A 21,707-nucleotide genomic window follows, 5' to 3' on the forward strand; every position below is an offset into this window, starting at 1 on the left:
AAAATAAAATACTGTGATCTTGCTTTCTGAAATTAACGATAGAATCCTCTCTCCCGATTAATTAATGCCAGCCGAATCTCGTTTGAACGGAAATTTTATTTTGTCAGCTTTATTTTTTTACGGAAAAGACTTAAGAAATTAGAAATATATATATATATATAATGAATTAAAAAACAGAAAGTTATAAAATGAGGATTTTTAATATCTTTAGTTGAAATTGTGAACGTTTAGACATCGTATTTCAATTGGCTATCGGAATATTATTATATAGTAATTGTTATTGATAAAAAATTTATCTTGTCAAGTACACTTACCAACGCACTCCAAATTTTCGTTTTTCTTGAAGCCGACCTCGCACTTCGGACTCCGCGGAACTTCGGTAATCTCTCCTCCGTAGTCATCGCTGTCATTGTCCTCGTCCTCGTCGTCATCGTCTTCATTTTCATCATCGTAGTCCTCGTCTCGAAGGATCTTCGTTACCACGTGTGGATGTATCCTACTTATGCACTTGTACGATCCCACTGTGTTCTCGCACTCGGTATTCTCCGCACATATCTTCGGTGTCGCCTCGCATTCATTAACATCTGAAGAAAAACGATATTTAAGAGATTTTATAGCTTCATAATATTCATTTTTGCAGAAGTAAAAATATAAGTCAGATTAATAAAGTTCGTTTTCGCTAAATAAATAAAATTTCTACATAATAAACTTTAACAGAATGGGAAAAGAGATTCTAGGAGATAGTAAATATTGTTAAATCGATCGATCTAAATTATGACAACGAAATTACCTAATCAGAAGAAGATTGAATACAATCTAATTAGAAGAAGATAGAATACGATTAAACATTTAAGTAAACACCTCAATAATTCATAACAAAATTGAAAATAGAAATTAAGACGATCGATCGAAAACAAACGAACGTGAGACGAGCACTTTACCCTGACAGGTCTTCCAATCGTTCGTCAGGTAAAAACCGTCCGGGCAGAGGCAGAAGACGCTCCCGGGGGTGTTTAAGCACAGGTGAGAACAGTTCGCGTTGTTCAGCGCGCACTCGTCGACGTCCTCGCACGTGTGATTGTCGGCGGCTAATTTGTACCCAGGGATATCCGCGCAACTGCACTCGTAGGTACCTTCGAGATTGCGACAAGTGCCTTGGCAAGGCCCGTGTCCGTTGTTCGAGAGGCATTCATTGACGTCTGGAACAATATACGTGCGTGCCGTACAGAGAATTTTTCCTCTCGACAAGTGTCTCTCAAGTTTGTTAAACAATAAATTAAATCGAAGAGCGCCGAAATAAATTGCCCTTCGAAGCTACGACAGATTTCTGGTTAGGTTAGGCTAGGTGCGAATGTAAGTGGAAATATACTAGATATACGCTGACACACAAAGAGGGGACCGACGAGTTAGTAAATATTTGCCGAAGATATATCTTTTCTTCCTATATGACTAACCTTGGCAAGAGCGACCGTCGGTTCCCAGCTGAAAACCACGATGACACTCGCAAGTGTACGAGCCGGGTTCGTTCCGGCAAATATCGGTGCATTTCGCAATTCCTTCCGCACACTCGTCGATGTCTGGGAGGATATCGGGGAGGGAAAAAGAAAATCGATAATCGAATTTTAAACACTTGGTAATTTTTACACATCACTTAAAAACAGCGTAATTAAATTTTCCAGCATTATTATAACTTTTGTTTCTTCTTCTTCTTCTTTTTTTGGTGAAGAGTGAAAACTGATGAAATTTTAGCGTAAATAACGAAGCTACTAAACTGGATAATTAATTTGTGCGTTCTGCTGGAAAGGAAGATTGGTATTTTTTTTTTAATGCTTGTCTACAATCGTTACATCGGTTTTTGTCAGCATTTTATCGCGAGTCGCAGCTAGAGTGAGAGAATCAATGGCAACGATCGCGTATTATCGATATACGCGCTGGAATATCGCGTGTTGTAACACTCGGGCTACGTTACACGCTGATCGGGCAATCATCGGGGCTACAAACGCGATACGATCTGCAAACATGTTGCGTATTACATGTTGCGTATATGGCGAGGGAGCGAAAAAAAATAGAAGACCGATGAGCGCGGCGCGGAGAAATGTCCGAGTCGATAACGAGCTTTTAAAACTCGATATCGCGCGCAACAGTCTATGCGCAATCTGACTCTTAAATCAGTCCGATACGCGCGCGAAAACCCGATAATCCCGTCATTAAGACGGCGATGGTTTACGTTATACGCGTTTTTTTTTTCCCGAGAGCGCTAAAATTGCCGTTCGCACACACGTCCCCCCCTTGGCTAAAATTATTTTCACCTCGCGAGCATCCCGCCGTGTGCATTATTCAGGTGTGTTCTCGAGGAAATTTAAAAATATAAAGCGCGCGATAGAACGAAAAACTGACACGTCGAGAAGGGAAACGTCGAAAACAGCGAATACAACAAATCGATACGAGTATACGGTGTAGTCAATACGAAGACGGTACGCGAATTTCGTGGGAGAATATCGACGGAAATATCGCGTGTCGAGTGAGCGGGAAAGAGAGAAAGAGGGTGGGGGGAGGGGGGGGGCGCGCGAGCGAGTTTGGCTTTCCTCAAAAGATATAAAAATGTGGAATATATGCAGCGGTGAATTTGTATATATGGCACTGTAAGCGCGTATGGATTACCGATACAGGACGGTCCTTTAGCTCGAAAGCCGTCGAAGCAGGAGCACTTTATGCCGCTCGGCGTATCCTCGCACACGTGTTCGCATTCGCCCGTTCCCTGATCGCAACGTTTCATCTTATCCGTCGGCAGTTCTGTAGCGGGAAATACATTAAATACATACATTTCATAACGCGAGCACACACATACGCGCGCGAGCAAACAGACTCTTGTACATCATATTAAATTAATTAACAAATGCGTAAACACACAAGCTGCGTGCTGTATTTTATGTGTGATCACTACGCTGAAGATAATATTTTATATTTATGCTTACGAGTGTCCCTCAGGCATTTCGGGCGACGTCCGAGCCAGGTGCCGTTGCTGCAAAAAAGCCTGTCCGTCGTAGAATCCACGAAGACGTAGCCATCCGCGCACTCGTAAACCGCGACGATGTATCGATTGTACGGCGGCAGTACGTTCTTCCTTCTACGGAACAATACACATCCTATTATTCTAGATAGTATATACATTAACCTTTTTGTAGTTCTACGTCGAGTTGGATTCGATATAATGTGTTGCGGTTACATGTAGCCTGTCACATAATTCTTTAAGCATTCGCGAATCTATACGCGATTATAATCGGCAAACTGTATTTTACCTCCATAAATTTATCCGGGAAACAAATATTCTTCGATTCATGTTGGATCAATGAAATGAAATTGAAAATCTCGAGCTCTCTCCAAGATACATCTTTTCGTCATTTTAAGAGTTTTTCTTTTTCTTTTTTTTTTTTAATCTTGGCTGTTTCAATCTGTGCGGCTATACAAACCTGGCGTATTTGGCGGGGCGAGCATGCTCGATCAAAGGGGCCTTAATAAGTCCCTTTCCGAGGCTCTTCCTCGCGAAGCAGCTGATATCCAGTTGGGACACCACGGTTTCGTTTAATCTCGTTGCCGTGGGTAGTCTCGACGAGGATTTCGCCGGCCTCTTCCTTTTCTTTTTCCTCCTCTTACCCTCCTTCGTTTTCCTACGCTTCTTTAGATCGTCTATCCTCTCGAGCGCCTTAAGACCATCCTTGGCGATTTGTAACTTGCTCCTGTCCGGGACGATCGGCTGATCGCCGAGATAGAGATCGTTGCGGAAACGTCGCAACGTATTATCTACACAGCGGGCACACACCGCGTAATGTGACATCGGTGCTAATCTTCTATTTACGCGAAATAGAATAATGTAATTGCCGCATATTGTTAATGAATAATAAACGCAAATATTCGCTCGTCAGCGCGTGATCATTAGCGCGTTGTACGTTTATTGTACTAGCGCAAATAAAATATTCATTTTGCAATTATAATTAAAGGAATTTTAATTAAATTCCCGTCACTCGTACACGCCCGCCGAATGGACTTTAAATATAATATTCGTTTTGCTGAGCAAAAATATTTCTAGAGATATTCCGGCGTTAGCGTTACATCACAGAGGATTAATTTCATCGGATATATATATATATATATATATATATATAGTGTATGGTAGTCCAACACGGGGACAGATACATCTTTTACCGCCTTTTACCGCGCGTATGTGATTGCCATCAAATAATACATTTTTCACACGCCTTTCTGTATCATATATAAGTAACGCATATAGCGGTCGAGTACGTCGTGCTCACGTAAATCCTTCAGGATTAGTTTCCGTAAAAAAATCTGCGCCATTTCCGTTTAACCCAGATGCGAGAAAAAACATTCGCGGTAATTATTTTCGACCTATTCGTAAATTGGAGCTTTCATCTTTCGATGACTTCGAACGGCAACATCTTGCCACTGTCTAATTCTTTAGGTCCTTCAGGACCGTCTCGTTCTTCATCTTTCTCGATATTTTCGAGTAATTTTTACATTTACGCGCGCGTAATAATTGAATAAGCGCATGCAAGCTGGCACGTGCAAGCTCCTCTCTCGTCAAGCACACCAGCAGCGGCATATCCCGACCAAAGCCTTGATCCAAAGGGGGACAGGAAGGTGTGGGAGCGGGGGGGGGGGAAGGGACGTGTACGTATGCTCGTGTACGTCCGGGCGGGTGTATGACTTGGCGGCTTATCTCCATCGAGGCGAATGCGAGCTATGCCATGTCGGCGAATCTCGTGCCGCCGATAGCACGCGCGATGGAACGAGGCGCGTTCCTGGAGCATCGAAACGCCACCCCGCGAATTTTCCCCCGTTCGGGAATTCCGTTCCCGCCTGGTTTCTGGTTCGTATTAAGGGGCCGGGACAACGAGGGGTGGCGGCCGGGCAAACCATTCGCGATCAGCATCGCGCGCGATTTATAAGCACGTGATTTATAAGCGCTTTGTTAAGTATATTAATTTCGATATCTCTCGTTGGTTTAATGCCATAAAGAGATATATGATACGCGCGCGCGCGAAAGGAGATAAAATCAATTATTTGATATCGCGAATAACTCGACGGTAGTTACAAGCTGAAATGCCTGAAATAAATAATCCGATCGCTGCCCTCCTTTCCCGTTCCCCTTTGTTTTTTTAATTAAAAAACTTTTCTGCCGATTCCCGAAAGGGGAGCGCGAAGAATGGAAGACACCCTATATATTCGCAGTCTCGGGAGCAATGCCAACCCCCGGCTTAAGATATGCCGATAACTTGAGCATCGGTGAAAATTGAATCTCACGGTAAAGTCGTGTTTCCACAAATCATAGGAATGGGCGTCTTGGGTAAATTGTTCTTCGAAACTTTCGGGGCTTTCTGACATATCTCTCTCCCCTCTCCCGTCGCGCTCGCTTCTTTCATATAAAACTGCGATTTTAAATATGGTTCCGATTCGAGCTTAGATTAACGCAATAGAATCCGATCGAGCGAAATAGACGACATTTAATTCCATAGGACGTGACTTTTTTTTATATTCGTGCTTTCGAATAATTTATCTGAATGTAAAGATTATGTAATTATATCAAGAGATGGAGAGACGCCTTTCAGTACAGATACATTAAGATTAAATTTATCTCCGAATCGCACGTTGCAGCCAAAGTGAACAACAAAAGGAAGCAAGTTTAATCATCATATCCGGTAATCTCCGTCCGTCGATCATAAAGCTCCGTTGGTCGGAGCGAGTAGAACCGCGATCCGCGCGTTACGGTATTAAGAGCGAGTTTGACCGTGAGTCCCTTTATTTCGACAGCACGATGTCCCGCGGTAAACGGATTTGTCCGTCAGTCTATTGAACACCGCGGCGTCCGAGGCTTCAGCCGAGCCAGGCACGAGGAGTTAAGCTCCCTTTCATGCGGATAATTGACTTACGTCGATCAAATTAGTGTAATGCCGCCATAGCTATGGACATAGCGGGAGACATCGTGCGATACGTGATATGCACAAATCGTTAATTCCCCGGGAATCCAATTCGTGGATAATTCGAAACAATTTCCTTAATGCAGACGTGTCTGGAATAGACATCGCGCGATTCGCAAGCGGCAAGTTAATTAAGCCATTTGCATCAGCATAAACGATTAACTGTTCTAAACGATGTGAATCGGGGCAAATAACCCGCAAAATTAGTCAAAATAAAACACAATTTCCCAATAACACCATTTGTATCTCGCAATTGTCTGTGTACAAATATACTCGCGTTGACGGATGAATAATCATCGAGACGACGATTAGTCGTCGCTGTTAATCGACGAAGACGGACGTTTCACGAATGGACGAACGTCAATTGAATCAGAGCGACGCGGCAACGTGGAATGTGGATCATGAGAATAGATTCTGCGCGATCCACGCCCGATTGATCCGAATCGGGGAATGTTCGAGCTTAGAATTTGGAACATCGCGTTCTCGTCGCGACTCGTCGTTGCGATCGGTTCGGAAAGCGATTTCTTACGGGGCACGCATTTCGGGACGGGATGGTCCCAACCGTCGGCGGTGCAGGTCGCTATCTTGTGACCCTTGAGTTTACGGCCCGGCTCGCACGAGTACACGATCCGCAGAATGCCGTCCTGACGAGCTTTCTCCTTCACGGTTCCCCATTGCGGTGGCTGCACCTCGGGACAAGCGCCGACTATCCCTGAAAGCGAGGAAAATGAACGTTATACGATCCGTATCGCGAACGCATAATACAAGCCATAAACATGGAGAAACCGGGCACTTCGGCGGAAATTTGGCGTGCCATTAAATCTCCCCTCCTACGTTGCCGAAAATCCAATAACAATATTTAATCAGCTCAAACATGTCGAATTTTATATCGTATATCGTACACGTAATAGATAAATATGTGCGCATACATTAATATTTGCATATGATTAAAATACAGGTATTAGCTTTTATACATTTATAAATATCTTTCCCTCTATATATAAACGTTAAATATTGTAAATCACAATCTGCGATTACAAGAGTTAAATTTTCTATTTGCTCTTTCGCGTTCCACATACCATCGGTATCGCAATGCGATCGCGCCCGCACAAGTACCGTACACCCTGACAATGCGCGTACTCCGGCAGCCAAGTCCCGCCGCGTGAAAGGGGAAAAGACGTGTGTCAAGCACATGGGGGATCTCGCGCAAGCACGGTGTGTGGGACGCGCGGGATTAAAATCGAATAATTCTACAATATAATATACGGTCACGTCGCGACGTCCAGCGTGTGTCTGTGGTGTGCGGGGCGCGTTTCCGCCGCAAAATTTTTATCGTACCGGACCGCCGGACGCATGGCGATGCGATGGCCATCAACGGAGAACGAACGTGGCTGGCGTAAAATAAATCCGTCCTGGCGCGGGGCATCTCGCGGGGCGCACGAGGGAGTCGCGAAAGCGGATGACTTTTCGTTTTGCTCGCGTGGAAAGATTGCCTCGAGCCTATCGGAGAACTGCTACTTTAGCGTCTGCGATGAATTCCGAGCCGATTATATTTTCTAGCGAAAAAAATCTTCAATTTTCGCGTTTTTAATTACGGAGGCATTTTAGCCACGAAGGATTTTTAAGCCGATCTATGATCTACAAAAGAGCTTCGCGCGATATACCATTTTTTTGCAGATGTAGACGGATGATAAAGAGCTTCGTTTTATTGCCCTTTATGTAACAGAATTTCCACGTTTTATTCTCGGCAACAAAATTTCCGGAGAAAATTAAAAACTCTCGGTGAGAGAAATATAAATTTTCAAAAGTCTGGTCTCTCTAAAATATCTCTCGGTTCTTCCATAACTTTCATTGTCGGGCCTCTCGCACAGTCTATCGACCGTAGTGATAAAATGACCAGTAGTAAAACTTCGGGCAACTTGCGGTTTACCTGTCTCTCTCTCTCTCTCTCCCGCCATTACAAAGTGCATCGTAAATTGATGTAAACATACTGCCAACGTAGCGCGTCAGGACTCTAATTTTCTCTTATATTTAAATATACATTTAAGTTCTCTCATTAATTTATCCCTACCACGAGCAAAGCTTGCTTTTGATATAGCGACGGCGACAACAAGCGACAAATTCTTAATCGAATGACCTGAATCTCTCGATTCGAGCTGAAATTTAAATCAATTGAATTAAATTGTTCGTTTTTATCCCTCTTTAAGAAGCTTAGATGCGACTTTACGACGTAAATCGGATACTTCGTTAAATAAAGAGCGCAAATTCCGTTTCCGAGTTACGTTGAAGTATTCAGCAATATTCTTCGCCTCGGACCCTCATTGGATGGGGGCCCTCCCTCCGCCCCCTCTTATCTTCAAACGCGTTAAATCGCGCGGAGATCCAGTCGCTGTCGAAATGCCAACTTTCGCAAGGGTTACAAAACGTGACGCGGCTTTCCGCGGGATTAAGCGAAGAATTAAACGCTTAATTAAAGTAACTCGCGGGGCCCCCAATTTACGTAATTGACTGCCGGCGAGTGAGTCAGTTTCCCAGTTACCGCCCGCGTATGGGAACGGGCGGAATAATTCCAAGTCACTTCGAGATTATTGGATTACCTCTCTGATTTGCATAGATCGGTAAATCAAAGGCTACGCGAGTAACGCGAGGCCAAACAGCGCTAGATCAGCGCTGCCCGTCCTTGAACCAAGTCGAGGATCAATGAAACTTTACATTTCGTAATCTCGCACCTCTCGAGCGTTTTGACGCCGCGCACGGGCAAAGGAGTAAAATACCGGCGAACGGACGTGATATATAAGAGCGCTGCGGCAAAATGAAATTTGTTCTCTAATTCATCCTAAATTAAGCGACCTGCTCGACACGGTAATATCGTCAGTCGTAACACAGGAGCGAAGCAACATATCGCAATTTACGTTTCGATTCTCGACCCTCTCCCGTTTACTTCGCACGTTTTTCGCGCCTTTCCCTTTTCTTCTTTTTTTTTTCGTTTTTATTCACGTCTATGTCCATTGGTCTGCCTCGTATTGATCTTTCCTCTCCCGAAACATCCTTCGGCATAGAGCCGCTTCCTTATTCGAATAGCTCTCGGTATCCTACGCGTATGTGCCATGCGAACGACGCGCGCGATCAATGATCTCGACTCCTCCGGTGTCAACGACTTTGACAACGCGCGCCGCGCCGCGCGAGGTAAAGGACGCGGTTAGTCACGCGCGTCCATTAAGGCCCCGTCACGATCGAAATCGCAGATTCGACGTGTCTGCCTCTTAACGATATCCAACCTCGTGGCCGATACCGCCGCGTCCACCGTCCGGCACCGTCATGCTCCGCGAACACAATCGTTGCGGACGTCGGGCGGAAGAAGAAAAGCTCATCGAGACGTTCCGGCATAGAAGCGCGCGCCGGATATACTTTAAATAAAGAATCGACGTGCCTCGACGCGCACCTCTCGGGAAAGTTTTATCAAACGCGCTCCCTATATATTCGGGACAGTCAGCCACTGAAATAATATACGAGCGTGCGACCGGACGGGAGAGCTGCTGCTCATAACGTCCGACAGAAGTATGTGGGAATATATAACTGTCCGAAAGAGAAAGAGAGAGCGGAAATCGCGCACGCCACACAATTCGATCTCGTCCTTTTACTTATTCAAAGCACTTGTCTTGTATTTTGACATTTTCTCGCCGCTGGAAATTTAGATATCGACCCTCGGACATGCGCCTGGTGTAGAATTAAAATTGATTCGTTATTCATCGTCTATACATTCTCGCGATATTTCGTATGGAAATGCGTGCTTCAAATCGAATGCGCACGCGTGCTCTCGTGTTTGCGGTATTTATCGCGGTACTTGCTTTGGTAAATAAAAATAAACGCGTTTACTGCATATTTCATCGACCACGATTCGCTTATAAAAGCCCGATGCGGCGCACAGAAGAGAAGTAATTAATTTTCGTAACTCGCTCGCATAAAAATCGATCCCTATCTCTCCTCCGGCAGCGGCCTCCCTTCGATTCGCCCTTCCACGGTCGGTCGCGAAAAAAAAAAAATAAGGGAGGAAAAAAGAAAGGGAAAAGAAAAGGAAAAGAAAAGAGAATAGGATACCTCCCGGTCTAAATTATTCGCGGCTTTCGTAAACAGCGATCTTTTTTTTCTCCCCCCCGAGGGAGATGGGCTTCCAGACGACGACGGAGGGAGATATCGGTCACGTCGATTTATTTGCGGCGCGCACTTTCTCGCGCCTTCGGACGACCGGACTGACGTCCTCGGTCGGCGGCAATCTCCGCCGCAACAGGAACAACGTTTTCCCATTTGGCAGTCCGAAACCGAAGACAGCGCGCGACGCCGTCGTGTTCCTTCCCCCGTGAATTTTTCACCCGATAAATCTGTCGTCACCAGGCTCCGCGCTACGCGGGAATAAGTAATGACGCTCGCGGAGAAGAAAAGCGGCTTCGGAGAGGGCTTCTCTCTCCCCTGCCCCCTGCCCCCTCCCCCTCTCTCGGCTCGCTTATACACGCCGAGAACCGCGTGCCTAAGTTTCACGCTTGTAATGCCATGGATTTTCTATCAGCGCTTTCCACGAATCTCCCGATATCTTTTAAACTTCGGCAATTATGCGGGAGACGGGCCCTATAAAGAAATGTCCGTCGCTACACCGCGATAAATAGTTTCGCGTTTCTCCTTCCTTTTTATTCGTACATTTTACGCGACGTGAAATTTCAAAGAACTTTGCGGAAGTCTAAAGTGAGCTTCAGATAATCTATTATTCGGGTCAGATTTCAAGAGGACAGAATTCCATTTATAATTTCATGTCGTATATTTTATTGCCTTTTGTGCTAAATGTATTTCGCGATTGTCAAACGTTTCTCTGTTGTACATACAGCACGTTAAATTGTAAATAGAATTCTATCCTAAATATTAATTAATAATAATTAATTAATAATTAATGATTCGAGATACGAACTATAGATATCGCCTAACGTGAGTTTTAGGCTCGCGCGACCAAAAAAGTCGCGATCAACCATCTCGTTATACAATTATTTCCTTTCTATCAACGAACGCTTTTGCATAATAATTTCCTAAACGCTTATTAAGATCCAGATTTTAGTTTTACGCTCTAAAAAAAAAGGGAGGAAAGAAATTGTGCAATTTTTCTCCGGTACGGAAAAGTTGCTATATCAGTACGTCCGATCTTCGCGACGCCCGTCAACCGCGGGACGGATCCCGCTCGGGGAGGAAGAGAACGATACAGTTCTCCGCGTATTTCATACGAAGAGAGACTTTTTCCAGAAACGACGACGACGACGACGACGTCTACTCTTCCAGAAACTGCTTTTAAGGCGGGACGAAGTTTTCCCCGCTGCGAGACGGGCACTGACACAGTTCTATCGAATTACTTATCAAAGCCGCAGAGAAGGCTCGCTTCGACCCAGCGACCGCCGCGACACGATCGAGCGTCTCGAGAGCCGGGAGTACGACACGATCGGGGAACTCGCAGGGAACCGACTCGCGTATCAGGTTCGCGTGCCGCACGCACCGTTCGCCGCTTTATTATAACGGATATTAGCGACCGCAAACGCGACGTGTCTCTCTCGCTCGCCTCCTCGCGTCGCGAACGTGTCACGTCTTCGTGATCGCGAGAGCGATCGTGTCTCGCTGACATCCCGACAGATCCGCGCTCTCTCGGGATCCCTGCAATCTGGACACCTCGATAATCGGCCTTTCGATCGGTTCATATTATGCAGTTCGCGGGATATTATAATAACCGTCTTCCGACATGCGCGCTGCGTGAAGACGCGAGATTACTCTTGAAATTACCGCCGCTGCGAAAAGCGATAAACAACCCTTCCCAATCTTCCCATCATCCGGGATCGATTCCGATCGCGACGAACGACCGGGGGGAAAAGAGAAACAAACCGGCACGATGATTACAGGCGGTCGAGGAGATCGACGCTTAGTAATGGGCGTTCGAATCCTCCTCCTGAAAGTTTCTCCAACAATTCGATCGTACAAAGATTCCGATTGCTTCAAATATTATCGGAAAGCGGAGGTTCTGAAATTCTTGAGAGTCTCAAGTGTCTAGAAAATCTTTCCGGAAGAGTGTTTGCATATCTAAAACGTTCGAAATACTTGAAATAAAATTGTTATTCGTGCCCGTTGAATAAGGGACTGAATAAAGGGATTGAAACAATAACGTTAAGTGTTATAAAATGAAGGGATGCAGTTTCGAGATATCGAAGAGACTTTCGAGACTTTAAAAGATACTTACAAGTTTCGATTAATATGCAGAACAAATTGAGATTTTCATCACATGCTCGAAGAAATTCGCTCCTTGCGTCCTGCCGTAGCTAATAATTATGTACCAGAAACTAAAGGCGTCTTCCATTGGGAAAAACTCACTGGCACTCACAGTGTCTCAGTTTTTGAGTTGTTCAGAAACATGCTCATTAATTCTACCAATGAAATACGCTTCAAAACGCTACAAGTCATCATTAAGTTATGGGGCTCTGACGAAACACACGCGAGATAGTCGGTCACGGCAAGAGGAAGCCGACTTGGCTCTCGTTACACAATTTACACACGGTGTTTATGGAACACGATGAGAGGACGGCAAATGAAAATAAGTCAGAGCTGCTCGGGTCCGCGACGCGGAGTTCCGGATACGGAGCTCTGATTAATAATCGCCCGGAGTCATCGGCGATTCTAAAAGTCTCGCCGTGATTGTGACTTCGAGTCCTGACCGTAATTTCACGGCTAATTTCGATCTTCGACACGCTACGGTGCACGCGAGCCGCGATACGTAATCTATATCCCGTCAATGTTGTTTACAACGATGTTATCACATTTTTGATGAATTTAAAACGGTAACGACGCGCCTTTTTCATACGCGTATTAAATTTTTGAAGAGATTCCGAGGAAGGGGAAAGGGGGAGAGGATCAAAATACATTTCCATGATTTAATTATCGAATTGCATTCCGTGTAAATATGGGAAATGTCGAAAAATAAATAACAAATGAAATATTGCCGGTGGGATAAAATCGCTCCTGCGATGCGCGCATTCGCATAAAACTTTATCGAAACAACAAACTATTGTTGACAGCAATAAATACTCTCTCGCGTCGGTATTGTTAAAAACCGTTTTATTGCGCGCGACGGGTCGCAAACGCGAATTCTCAGAAAATTCGCGCAAAATGGAACTTCTTCCTGGGAAATATGCAACTGCGACGCACGACGATGAGACGCGAATTTTACTACACGCGATAAATTTAGCGAAATGTCGCCGAGCACGGAAATTAATTAATACACCGTTTCACACGTACCGGTTACAGCCATAAATAACGTAAGGCGTTCGAGCTATTATCATACCCCGCAGCGGCGGGGTATAGTTCGGATTTCTCATATAAATTGGGGACTCTCTCTCCCCGTGAACAATGGTGGCCTAAAGCATTTTCGTGTTCGGTATTTGTGTTCGGGCTACAATGTAAAAGGGCTTCGGGTGAAAATGAAATACGCGTGCACGTCGGGATACCGAAAGTTCACGCATCCATCCGGGTTGTTGGTGCATGCATATGGAAATGCATCTCGCCGTGTACTCGCACATGTACTCGCATATATGTATATATATATATATATATATATATATATATATATTACCGTATTGGTTTGTTCGATTGCAAAGTCATAAAATCGTGCATTGATCAGAAATGCAAATTTGATTTAACAAGTACGAACACGAGTTCAAATGAAACGAAATCGATGGCAATTGAGAATCTTGGATCAGGATAGCGAAAATTATTAGCGCGTTACTGCTAATTATCAGTCGGAAAAAAATAAGAATTACGTGCCCTTCAGTCCCTCGTATTCTCTACTTTAATGAGCTGAAATAAATAATATAAATAGTTATCTTAAAATCTTCCCTTTTACCTACTATTCTATCATTAATAAAAAATAATTTTAAAAAATTGATTTTGTCATTTTTTGTTTGAAATATATAAAAATGTTCCAATAATCCTTCGATAAAATGAGAGTTATAATCCCTATCAAACAATTCTTCACATGAAAAACGAAATAAATAAAAAACGATATTTCAATGTATCAAAAAAGTCCATCATATTAGATTTACCATTTAAAATTTTAAAAATTGCACGTGATTTTCAAAATTAGCATTCTATAAATCTCTTTGAAAAACGGACACATCGAGTTTTGAAAAAGATAGTGATTTTTACGTCTGTCACATTCACTGTATTGTGCCTGCAATTTTTAATATTAAAATTTTAATATTAATGCCTCAAAATAATCACCCTTAAAAGCCCTTCGATCTATGTTAATTTTACTTTCATATGAGCTTATGTATACTTAGAGACCTCCTTTCATAATTACCTCCTTTCAAGAACGATGCTGATTAAAAGTTATTTCACATAATAAATATAATAGAAAAGACCTTATTGAGTATGAATGAAAAAATTCTTCATAAATTTTCAGCACATGTTCCGAGTATTTTTATATTTACATTTTTCATGCGATTTTTTACGATTTCCACAGGAATGAGAATGAGTTTTCAAGAGGACAGAATATTTTTTAACATATCACAACATAAACTTTTTTAATATATCACCTCAACACATTCCTGAACTGAATTTTTTAGATTACAGATGATACATATATCTACCATTCACGGACACAAAGGATTAACGAAAAATTATAAAAAATTGTTAGAAATGTAGTATTTATTTCCATCTAGCTGACGAGTTATTTCATTGTCGTATATGTGAATGGCGGGGGTCTTCTCAAGAATTTATACAGTCGCACCGCGCACCGGTGCGGTGCGGCGATTGCACTCGTCCGTGTCGCCGCGGGGGGGAATCGTAGACGAAACGAGAGATCGAATTTCGAGAGAGGGATACTTACCGACGTATCGCGGACACGCGTGCAATTACCCGCGAGTTTCAGCGGTGATATATCGCCCGTACGTTTCCGCTAAAGCAAACAGGGCGTGCACACGCGCGCGCGCGCCCGAACAGGCGTGCACGCCCGAGTTACAAAACTCATTAGCATACGTAATGGACGCATGGAATTGTGCGGAAAAATAGGTCCGGGGTCGAGGAAAAATTCGAATAAAAATCCCGGCTGGATCAATTTGCGGGGTATCCGCGGGTATGCGCAAATTGCTCCGCTTGCCCGGCCCTCCCCGTTACCGCGGGGCACGTTTTATCCATTCGATCGCGCGCCACAAGCATTTTCGGATTGTGCGCGCGTGCATTCCAGTGACTCGTAACCCGATTCCGAAGAAAAAAATAACGGATTAACGGGCGCGCCGGCGCCGCAGTGAAAAAACATAAAGTCCACAATCGAAAATAATCACCGATAATTATATCAACTTCTATCGCGTCGATAAGGAACGGGCGAGAGGAAAGAGACGTCGTCGCTAAGTTATCTCGTCGGGGAGTCAAGCAATTATTACACTGAAAAAAAGAATATTCTTGATACGAAAAGATCTTTAGTTTCAACGTGGAAATCTGGAAATGAGATTATATTGCGTTAAAGAAAACTTGTTTAAATGAAGTCATTTTATATAATTCGATCAAGATAAGAAGTTGAAATAAAAAGTTAAAATTCTTACAAGAAGATTATAGATTGTTATACGTATATACGAAACAATATATGAACGCGTTAATATTTAATTATTGAATGTATAAGTTTTGATTTGACACTTTTTTTCTGCGTACGAATCGATTGGATCTTAAACTACTGATAAATTCGTCTTTGCAATCGTCTCGCAAGATATTTTTGCGATAATTATATTTGATTGAATTTCTTCTTCCATAATTTAATTACATAATCATAGAACTATATCTTTCGATCCAAGTCTTTCCGAGAATTTAATGTGTCATGGGAAGAATCTTAAACTATTGATACGTTCGTTCATGCGACCGTCTCGCAGGGATATTTTTGCGATAATTACATTTCAACCTCTTTTCCATAACTTAATAACATAATCATAGAACTGTCTATCTTTCGATCCGAGTCTCTGCGAGAGTTCAACGTGCCATCATGGGAAGAGCATCGTTATTATCTTAATGTTTCACTACTGCCGTCTCTTTGCAGAAAAGATTCTACAAAAAAGGTACACTCCTAAAGATGAAACTGTCGCAAAAAGCGTCGAATTTTTAAATGGGCTCTCCACTTCCGTCGTCGCTCGTTACGCGGAGCGATCCAGTAAACTCGATGCTCTTACATTTCTTCCGTCGCGTGTCGCGGGAGGATTTTCTTCCGTCTCTCGGCGCCGCGACGCGACGGCGCGGGCGGGCGGCCCGATAATCGCGAGTGAAGAGGCGCTTAAGGAGAACGACGGAAGAGAGGCGCGTGGAGTCTTTCGACGTGAGTCCTTTCTACTTAAGGGACGGCAATCGGCAACGGTGGGTGCTTCCGAGCTTGCACAAGCCCCCGCCGCGCCAGCTCGTGCAGTCAATGTTGGGCGGGAGAGAAACTGCTATGACAGTAGGGAACAGCGAAGCGGAATTTGGGGAATGGAGTCCGCCCGGAACAGCCGGTCCATGGAAGGAGCCAATGTACCGTGAGAAAGCGAACCCAGTCGAAACGACAGAAATGCCGATGGTGATTCCGGGGGAGGCGAAACGAGAATTGCGGGTACGTTGCGGGAAAACGTCGATCGTGACGAGGATCTATAAGTACGAACGTATATTTTTCTTTTTACCCTAATTATCTATCATTTTCGAATTGATGTAAAAGAATAATGAAGAGACTCGCGCGGAAGTAATGTGCCGGTTTCCAAGATCGCGGAGCGGAGGGTCGCGTCGTAATTGAAGGAAAAATGGCGGAATAATTGGCAATAATGACAAAGAATGCGGAAAAGCGATGGTATATAGGGTATCGCGCGATAATAACTGGTTCTTTGAACAAATTAAAAGCTAATTTTCTCCCCAACTGTAGCGCCGAGGCAGCAATTGTTCTCGCTTCGATGAAATTACGAAGGGGAATTAAAGTTCCCTCGCGTCCTACTCTTATTTTTCCCCGAAAGTCCGCGATCGGTTTCCGAAATAACAGATCCTATTTCGGTCTGCGCGCTCCGCTCGCTCCGCACGCGGCACGGCGCGGTACATACGTGCCCGAGGAGCAAGGTATGTGTCCCGGAAAAGCCGCGCGGGAAAATTTAATAAATCTTCACCGCGTCCCAATTCCATGACCGCGGAGTTGTGGCCGCGCGCGCGCGCGCCTCGAAGCCGAGTTTCTGCGTCTCGCGATCTTCTCCTATATACGACTTCGTCTCGACCCTCGTCCGCTAATAGCGACAAGTTACTTCTGACCCGTCAGCGGGACAGACCCTTGCGACGCCTCTATATTTAGACCGGGTCGAACCACCAGAACGGCGAGAAAACACAAAAGAAAGCACGCGAACGCGAGAGCGCGTCCGCTCCGCATCGCCGGCCGAGATGAAGACGAGAGAGAGAGAGACGAAACGCGCGAGGAAGGATCGTTTCCGACGGCGATGTCTCGACGTCGAAAGAAATCGGATTATGTCCTCCTCGTGGACCTCGCGACTTCTGGCTAGCAGCTGCGTCACGGAGACGATCGCAAAAACGCCGTCATACTCAAAGAGTCCGCCGCTGCATCTTCGCTGTCCTCTCGACGTTCAACAATAATGCACAGGAGACAAAAAGTCTGTCAGCTTCTCGATCAGCTTCGAAGTTGACTCCCGGCAACTTTGAAACTGAGCGAGAAGACACCGCGAGAAGAGGAGCGTGACGATTTTCAATTAATTAAACGTCAAGCGTGCGACGATGACGTAAAATCTTAATTTCATATTTTAACGTTGGCTTTAATTTTAATTCAGTTTCGTTGAAAATATCAAAGATGAGAAAATATAGAGAAAAAAAAATGTCGGTACTTTTATTATAACGGACACCGAACTGACCGGAGGAATTAATGGACGAAGGCCGGTGTTGTTGGACATCGCGGGGCTCGTGTGGTTCGTGTATTCGTTGCTCCGCGTATACGGGAATCGGCTGTGGTAAGGTCGACGGCTGTATATTACAGTCAGACAATATGCGGCAAAGAAAAAAAACAGCGAATTTATGAAAGCGAGTTGAACACGACGCAGAAGCGTATTTAACGATTCATGAACCGTTTTTGTTCCTATTTCTGGAGTTTAATTTCTGCACCGGTCCTTCGTCGGTAAAAGGTTTCGGTATAGAACGTATGTACATACTCGCGGGCAAAGTCCGATAATTTGCTGATTTATTGATACTTTCGTACATGCATTTTTTATATTTATTAAGAGTGGATATATGTACCTATAATTTTCACGAACGTTTTCAATCAAAGAAACCGAGTGAGAGAGAGAGAGAGAGAGAGAGAGAGAGAGAGAGAGAGAGAGAGAGAGAGAGAGAGAGAGAGAGAGAGAGAGAGAGAGAGAGAGAGAGAGAGGAAAGGAGAAACAAGTTAAAATACAAATTCTATTCTAATATCGATAAAATTCTTTTAAATCGCAGATTCGATTGTTATCTAAATATCTATTTGTTCTTTTTTTAGAAATAAAATTTATTTTATTTTCGACATAAAGTCGTTCCGCGTCAAATGTGCTCGTTATATACATATATATATTTGTACGTTCATTTTGATGGTTCTGCTGATGGCGCTTAATAGAAAATTGAGTTTCCCATTTTACCATCTGGTCAACCGTAATTGATAACAATCAAATAACGACGAGCGGCAGCTGCGAAAATTTATCTTTATGCGAGGGAACGCGAAATAAAGTCATCTCCAATATCTTAAGTTTCCTCGAATAAGTTTCCTCCGCGAAGAGAGAACATTGTTTCCAACTGTTAATACAATTTATACACTTATACAAGCGAAGAATATACTTCTTCGAAACTGTCGATTGAAAAAAATGTATCTCTTCGCGCAGTCTCTTTCTTCAGATACCTGTGTACGTAAAACTTAAGAAATCGATCTTTGTCGAATACAAAATTCGACACTGACTCTTTTTTGTATGATTAAATTCGTGTTTCAATCGACATTTTCCCCGTGTTCTAAACTCTCGACTGCGCATAATGCTTTCTCAGAATAATAGCAGACTCGCAATAATCTTCACGAGATGCTGCAGCGCGCGATTCGCTTCAGAACTCGAGGTGTTAAAGGTTTTCCCATCTCCGGTTAATAGGCATTTCTGACCTATCTCGCAACTTACCCGGCACCGTCGAGAGGAGTATCAAACAAACCGCCAGGCCGCTCATCTCCAGATGATGGATCTGTTGTCTCGCGCAACACCAGCTCGCTTCAATCTCCGTATCGGCGATCCTTCAACCTTCCCACCGTTTCATGCTTTATCAGCCCGAGTTGGTGGAAAAGAAGCCGGATTTCCTCTCGAGCCCTTTCCTGGACCTTTAGATTACTATTTGCCTTTTGTCTCCCTATTGATTTCGAGTACGAGCCGTTAAATAACGCAGTAACATAAGTCATTGGGTAAAAATGCTTACACGCAGATTTTTTTCCACGTCATTTCGACGACGTAAATTTGGACATTTCTTTTTATAGCGTCATAACGGTGAAATAGAGTTGAACGACCGCTAACGTATTACGTATTTCTAAAGTCTATTCTTCGGAGTAAGTATAGAAAATGACGGAATAAATTTAGTGTGCAAATTTACGTATTTCTGCATTTTACCTACAAAGTTACTTTAAAATATTTAAACACTGTAAAATATTAAAGGACGCAATTCAAACCAATACCTTGAGTTAAATAACATTTTGTTAGATTTTTGCCTGCCATATGTATGTCGAAATTTATTATTTTAATTCTATTGGTTTAGTTAAGTTAACGACATATAGTAGTGTCAAATTATATTCAATTTGAGGTATTTTTAATCACTGCTCGATATATCGTTAATTTAACTGAAACAATATAAATTTAACTAAAAAAATATAGTTAAAATAATACTGTTTTATGTGAAAATAAATTTCGACACACATGGCAATTTAAAATAACAAAATATTATTTAATTCAGGGTATTGATTTAAATTTCATCTTTTAATATTTAACAGCGTAATATGATAAAAATTTAGGTTGGTCCCTCGCGGTTTTCCCTCCGCCGAGGGATAAAATGAGAAGCTCGACTAATCTGTCTCCGTGGAGGCTGCTTTAGCGAAATGACGCGCGGAGTGCGGATCTTGTACCACTGTTGTGCCCAACGGCGTCGGGGGAGGCTTTATCTCGCGTCGTCAGGGAAGCGCACCGCGGCGGTGAAGTACCACGCGGCGGATGCTGTGACTGACGCCCGTCACGCTGCCACGCCAAGCACACGGGACCGCCGAGTTCGAGGACCGAGTTAGACTGAACGCAAGAGTCCGCGGTTCTCTCTTCGAGTTCTCTCAGCCCTACCTAAGGTACAAGGCGTACTGGGTATGGTACACACGGAGTTGTGCGGCTCGCCCGTCTTTCTCTCTCCCCGTGTGGCTAAGACGTTTTCTTCCATCATTAGCCGTACGCATAAATACACACGCGCGCGCGCGCTCGCACACGCGTGAACGGATGATCGATGTGTGTCGCGTGTGTCCCGCACCGAAAGCGGGATGATCGTCAAAGCGAAAATGAAATCGTCGGTAGAACGACCGTCGGGCTTGATTCGTTGAAGCTTTATTGGGAGAGGAAATTGGGGAGTGTAATATTCCGTGAAGAGCGTCGTCCTCAGGAGCTTCGTAGATCTGGAAAATTGTAACTGAGACAGTCAATTTATATTTTATGTTCTCAATGTAATATTAACTCTTTCAAAATGACTTACTTTTAGACGAAAACTAGAAGATACTTCAAAGTTTCTCTCATCTCTGTTTTTATTGATTTGTATGTTAATTGCCCCAATTTTCTCGGAAACGCAACAGAAAATAATCTCATTATGAAATAACCAGATCTTTTACAAATCGTGTATATCTGGTTTTATATCTGAATTCTTCAACGTGTATCTCAAAGAGGTAGAAATTCTTATTTTCTGGAAAAAAAAACACACAAGATACATCCGCGAAAAGCATTAACATATGATTCTATTATTTTTAGAATAAAGCTTATTCTAAAAACTAAGTTATTACATATGTTATCGAATTTATCCAATAAATTATTACCGTACATTATATTTTGCACGCTGATTTTTATGCTAATTTAAATTATTTTGCCTTATTATCGTTTAAATTATTTTACATTAATTCTTTTATGTAGGTATGTATAGCTATGTATGATTATACACGAATAATAATACAGAATTTTATTAATATCATTCTTACAAAATATATTTTTACTTATAATAAAAAGAATTATAATAGAAGGAATAGAAGAAATTTTTGCGCATAGAAAGACGATAGTTCCTCTTAGATAAAACCATTCAGTAATATTCTAATATAAAAAGCCTTCATAGAAGAAAACCTTAATATTTATTTTTTTTTGCTTATAATTTGAACGTAATTTGAACATCGACACAAAATAATTAATTAGCACGAGTAAAATAGCACGAGTAAATAATTAGCACGAGTACAAAAATAATTTAGTTGTCTTCTTAACTTTTCGCGATAGTTAAAACATGCAACTATTTTTTTCACAATACTGAATAGGATGGCAGATGGGAGTGATAGAAAAATATGTTATCGTTAAAGTTACGTATGTTTTTCGCAGCGGGTGGTTATTGAATTCCGCGATGAAAAAAAATAGTTTCGCA

At 43.1% G+C, this 21,707-nt stretch overlaps 1 protein-coding gene across 1 annotated transcript in view; it reads right to left on the reverse strand.

Annotated features, from left to right (window-relative positions):
- The window catches only part of LOC139770650 (uncharacterized), a 38,820-nt gene extending 18,993 nt beyond the window's left edge, over positions 1-19,827 (reverse strand). Inside the window, exons 1-8 of the mRNA XM_071702725.1 lie at positions 19,196-19,827; positions 6,523-6,705; positions 3,471-3,801; positions 2,976-3,127; positions 2,662-2,793; positions 1,455-1,577; positions 942-1,199; positions 315-584 (exon numbers count right to left, since the gene is read on the reverse strand). Of these exons, the coding sequence (XP_071558826.1) occupies positions 315-584; positions 942-1,199; positions 1,455-1,577; positions 2,662-2,793; positions 2,976-3,127; positions 3,471-3,801; positions 6,523-6,705; positions 19,196-19,241 (1,495 nt within the window). The 5' untranslated portion in view covers positions 19,242-19,827. The remainder of the gene's footprint in view (positions 1-314; positions 585-941; positions 1,200-1,454; positions 1,578-2,661; positions 2,794-2,975; positions 3,128-3,470; positions 3,802-6,522; positions 6,706-19,195) is intronic.
- Between the last annotated feature and the right edge of the window lie 1,880 nt (positions 19,828-21,707).

The sequence above is a fragment of the Temnothorax nylanderi genome, unplaced genomic scaffold (assembly GCF_030848795.1).
Source record: "Temnothorax nylanderi isolate EJ_2023f unplaced genomic scaffold, tnyl_v1.0 TNYL_tig0031_pilon, whole genome shotgun sequence".
Classification (NCBI taxonomy): domain Eukaryota; kingdom Metazoa; phylum Arthropoda; class Insecta; order Hymenoptera; family Formicidae; genus Temnothorax; species Temnothorax nylanderi.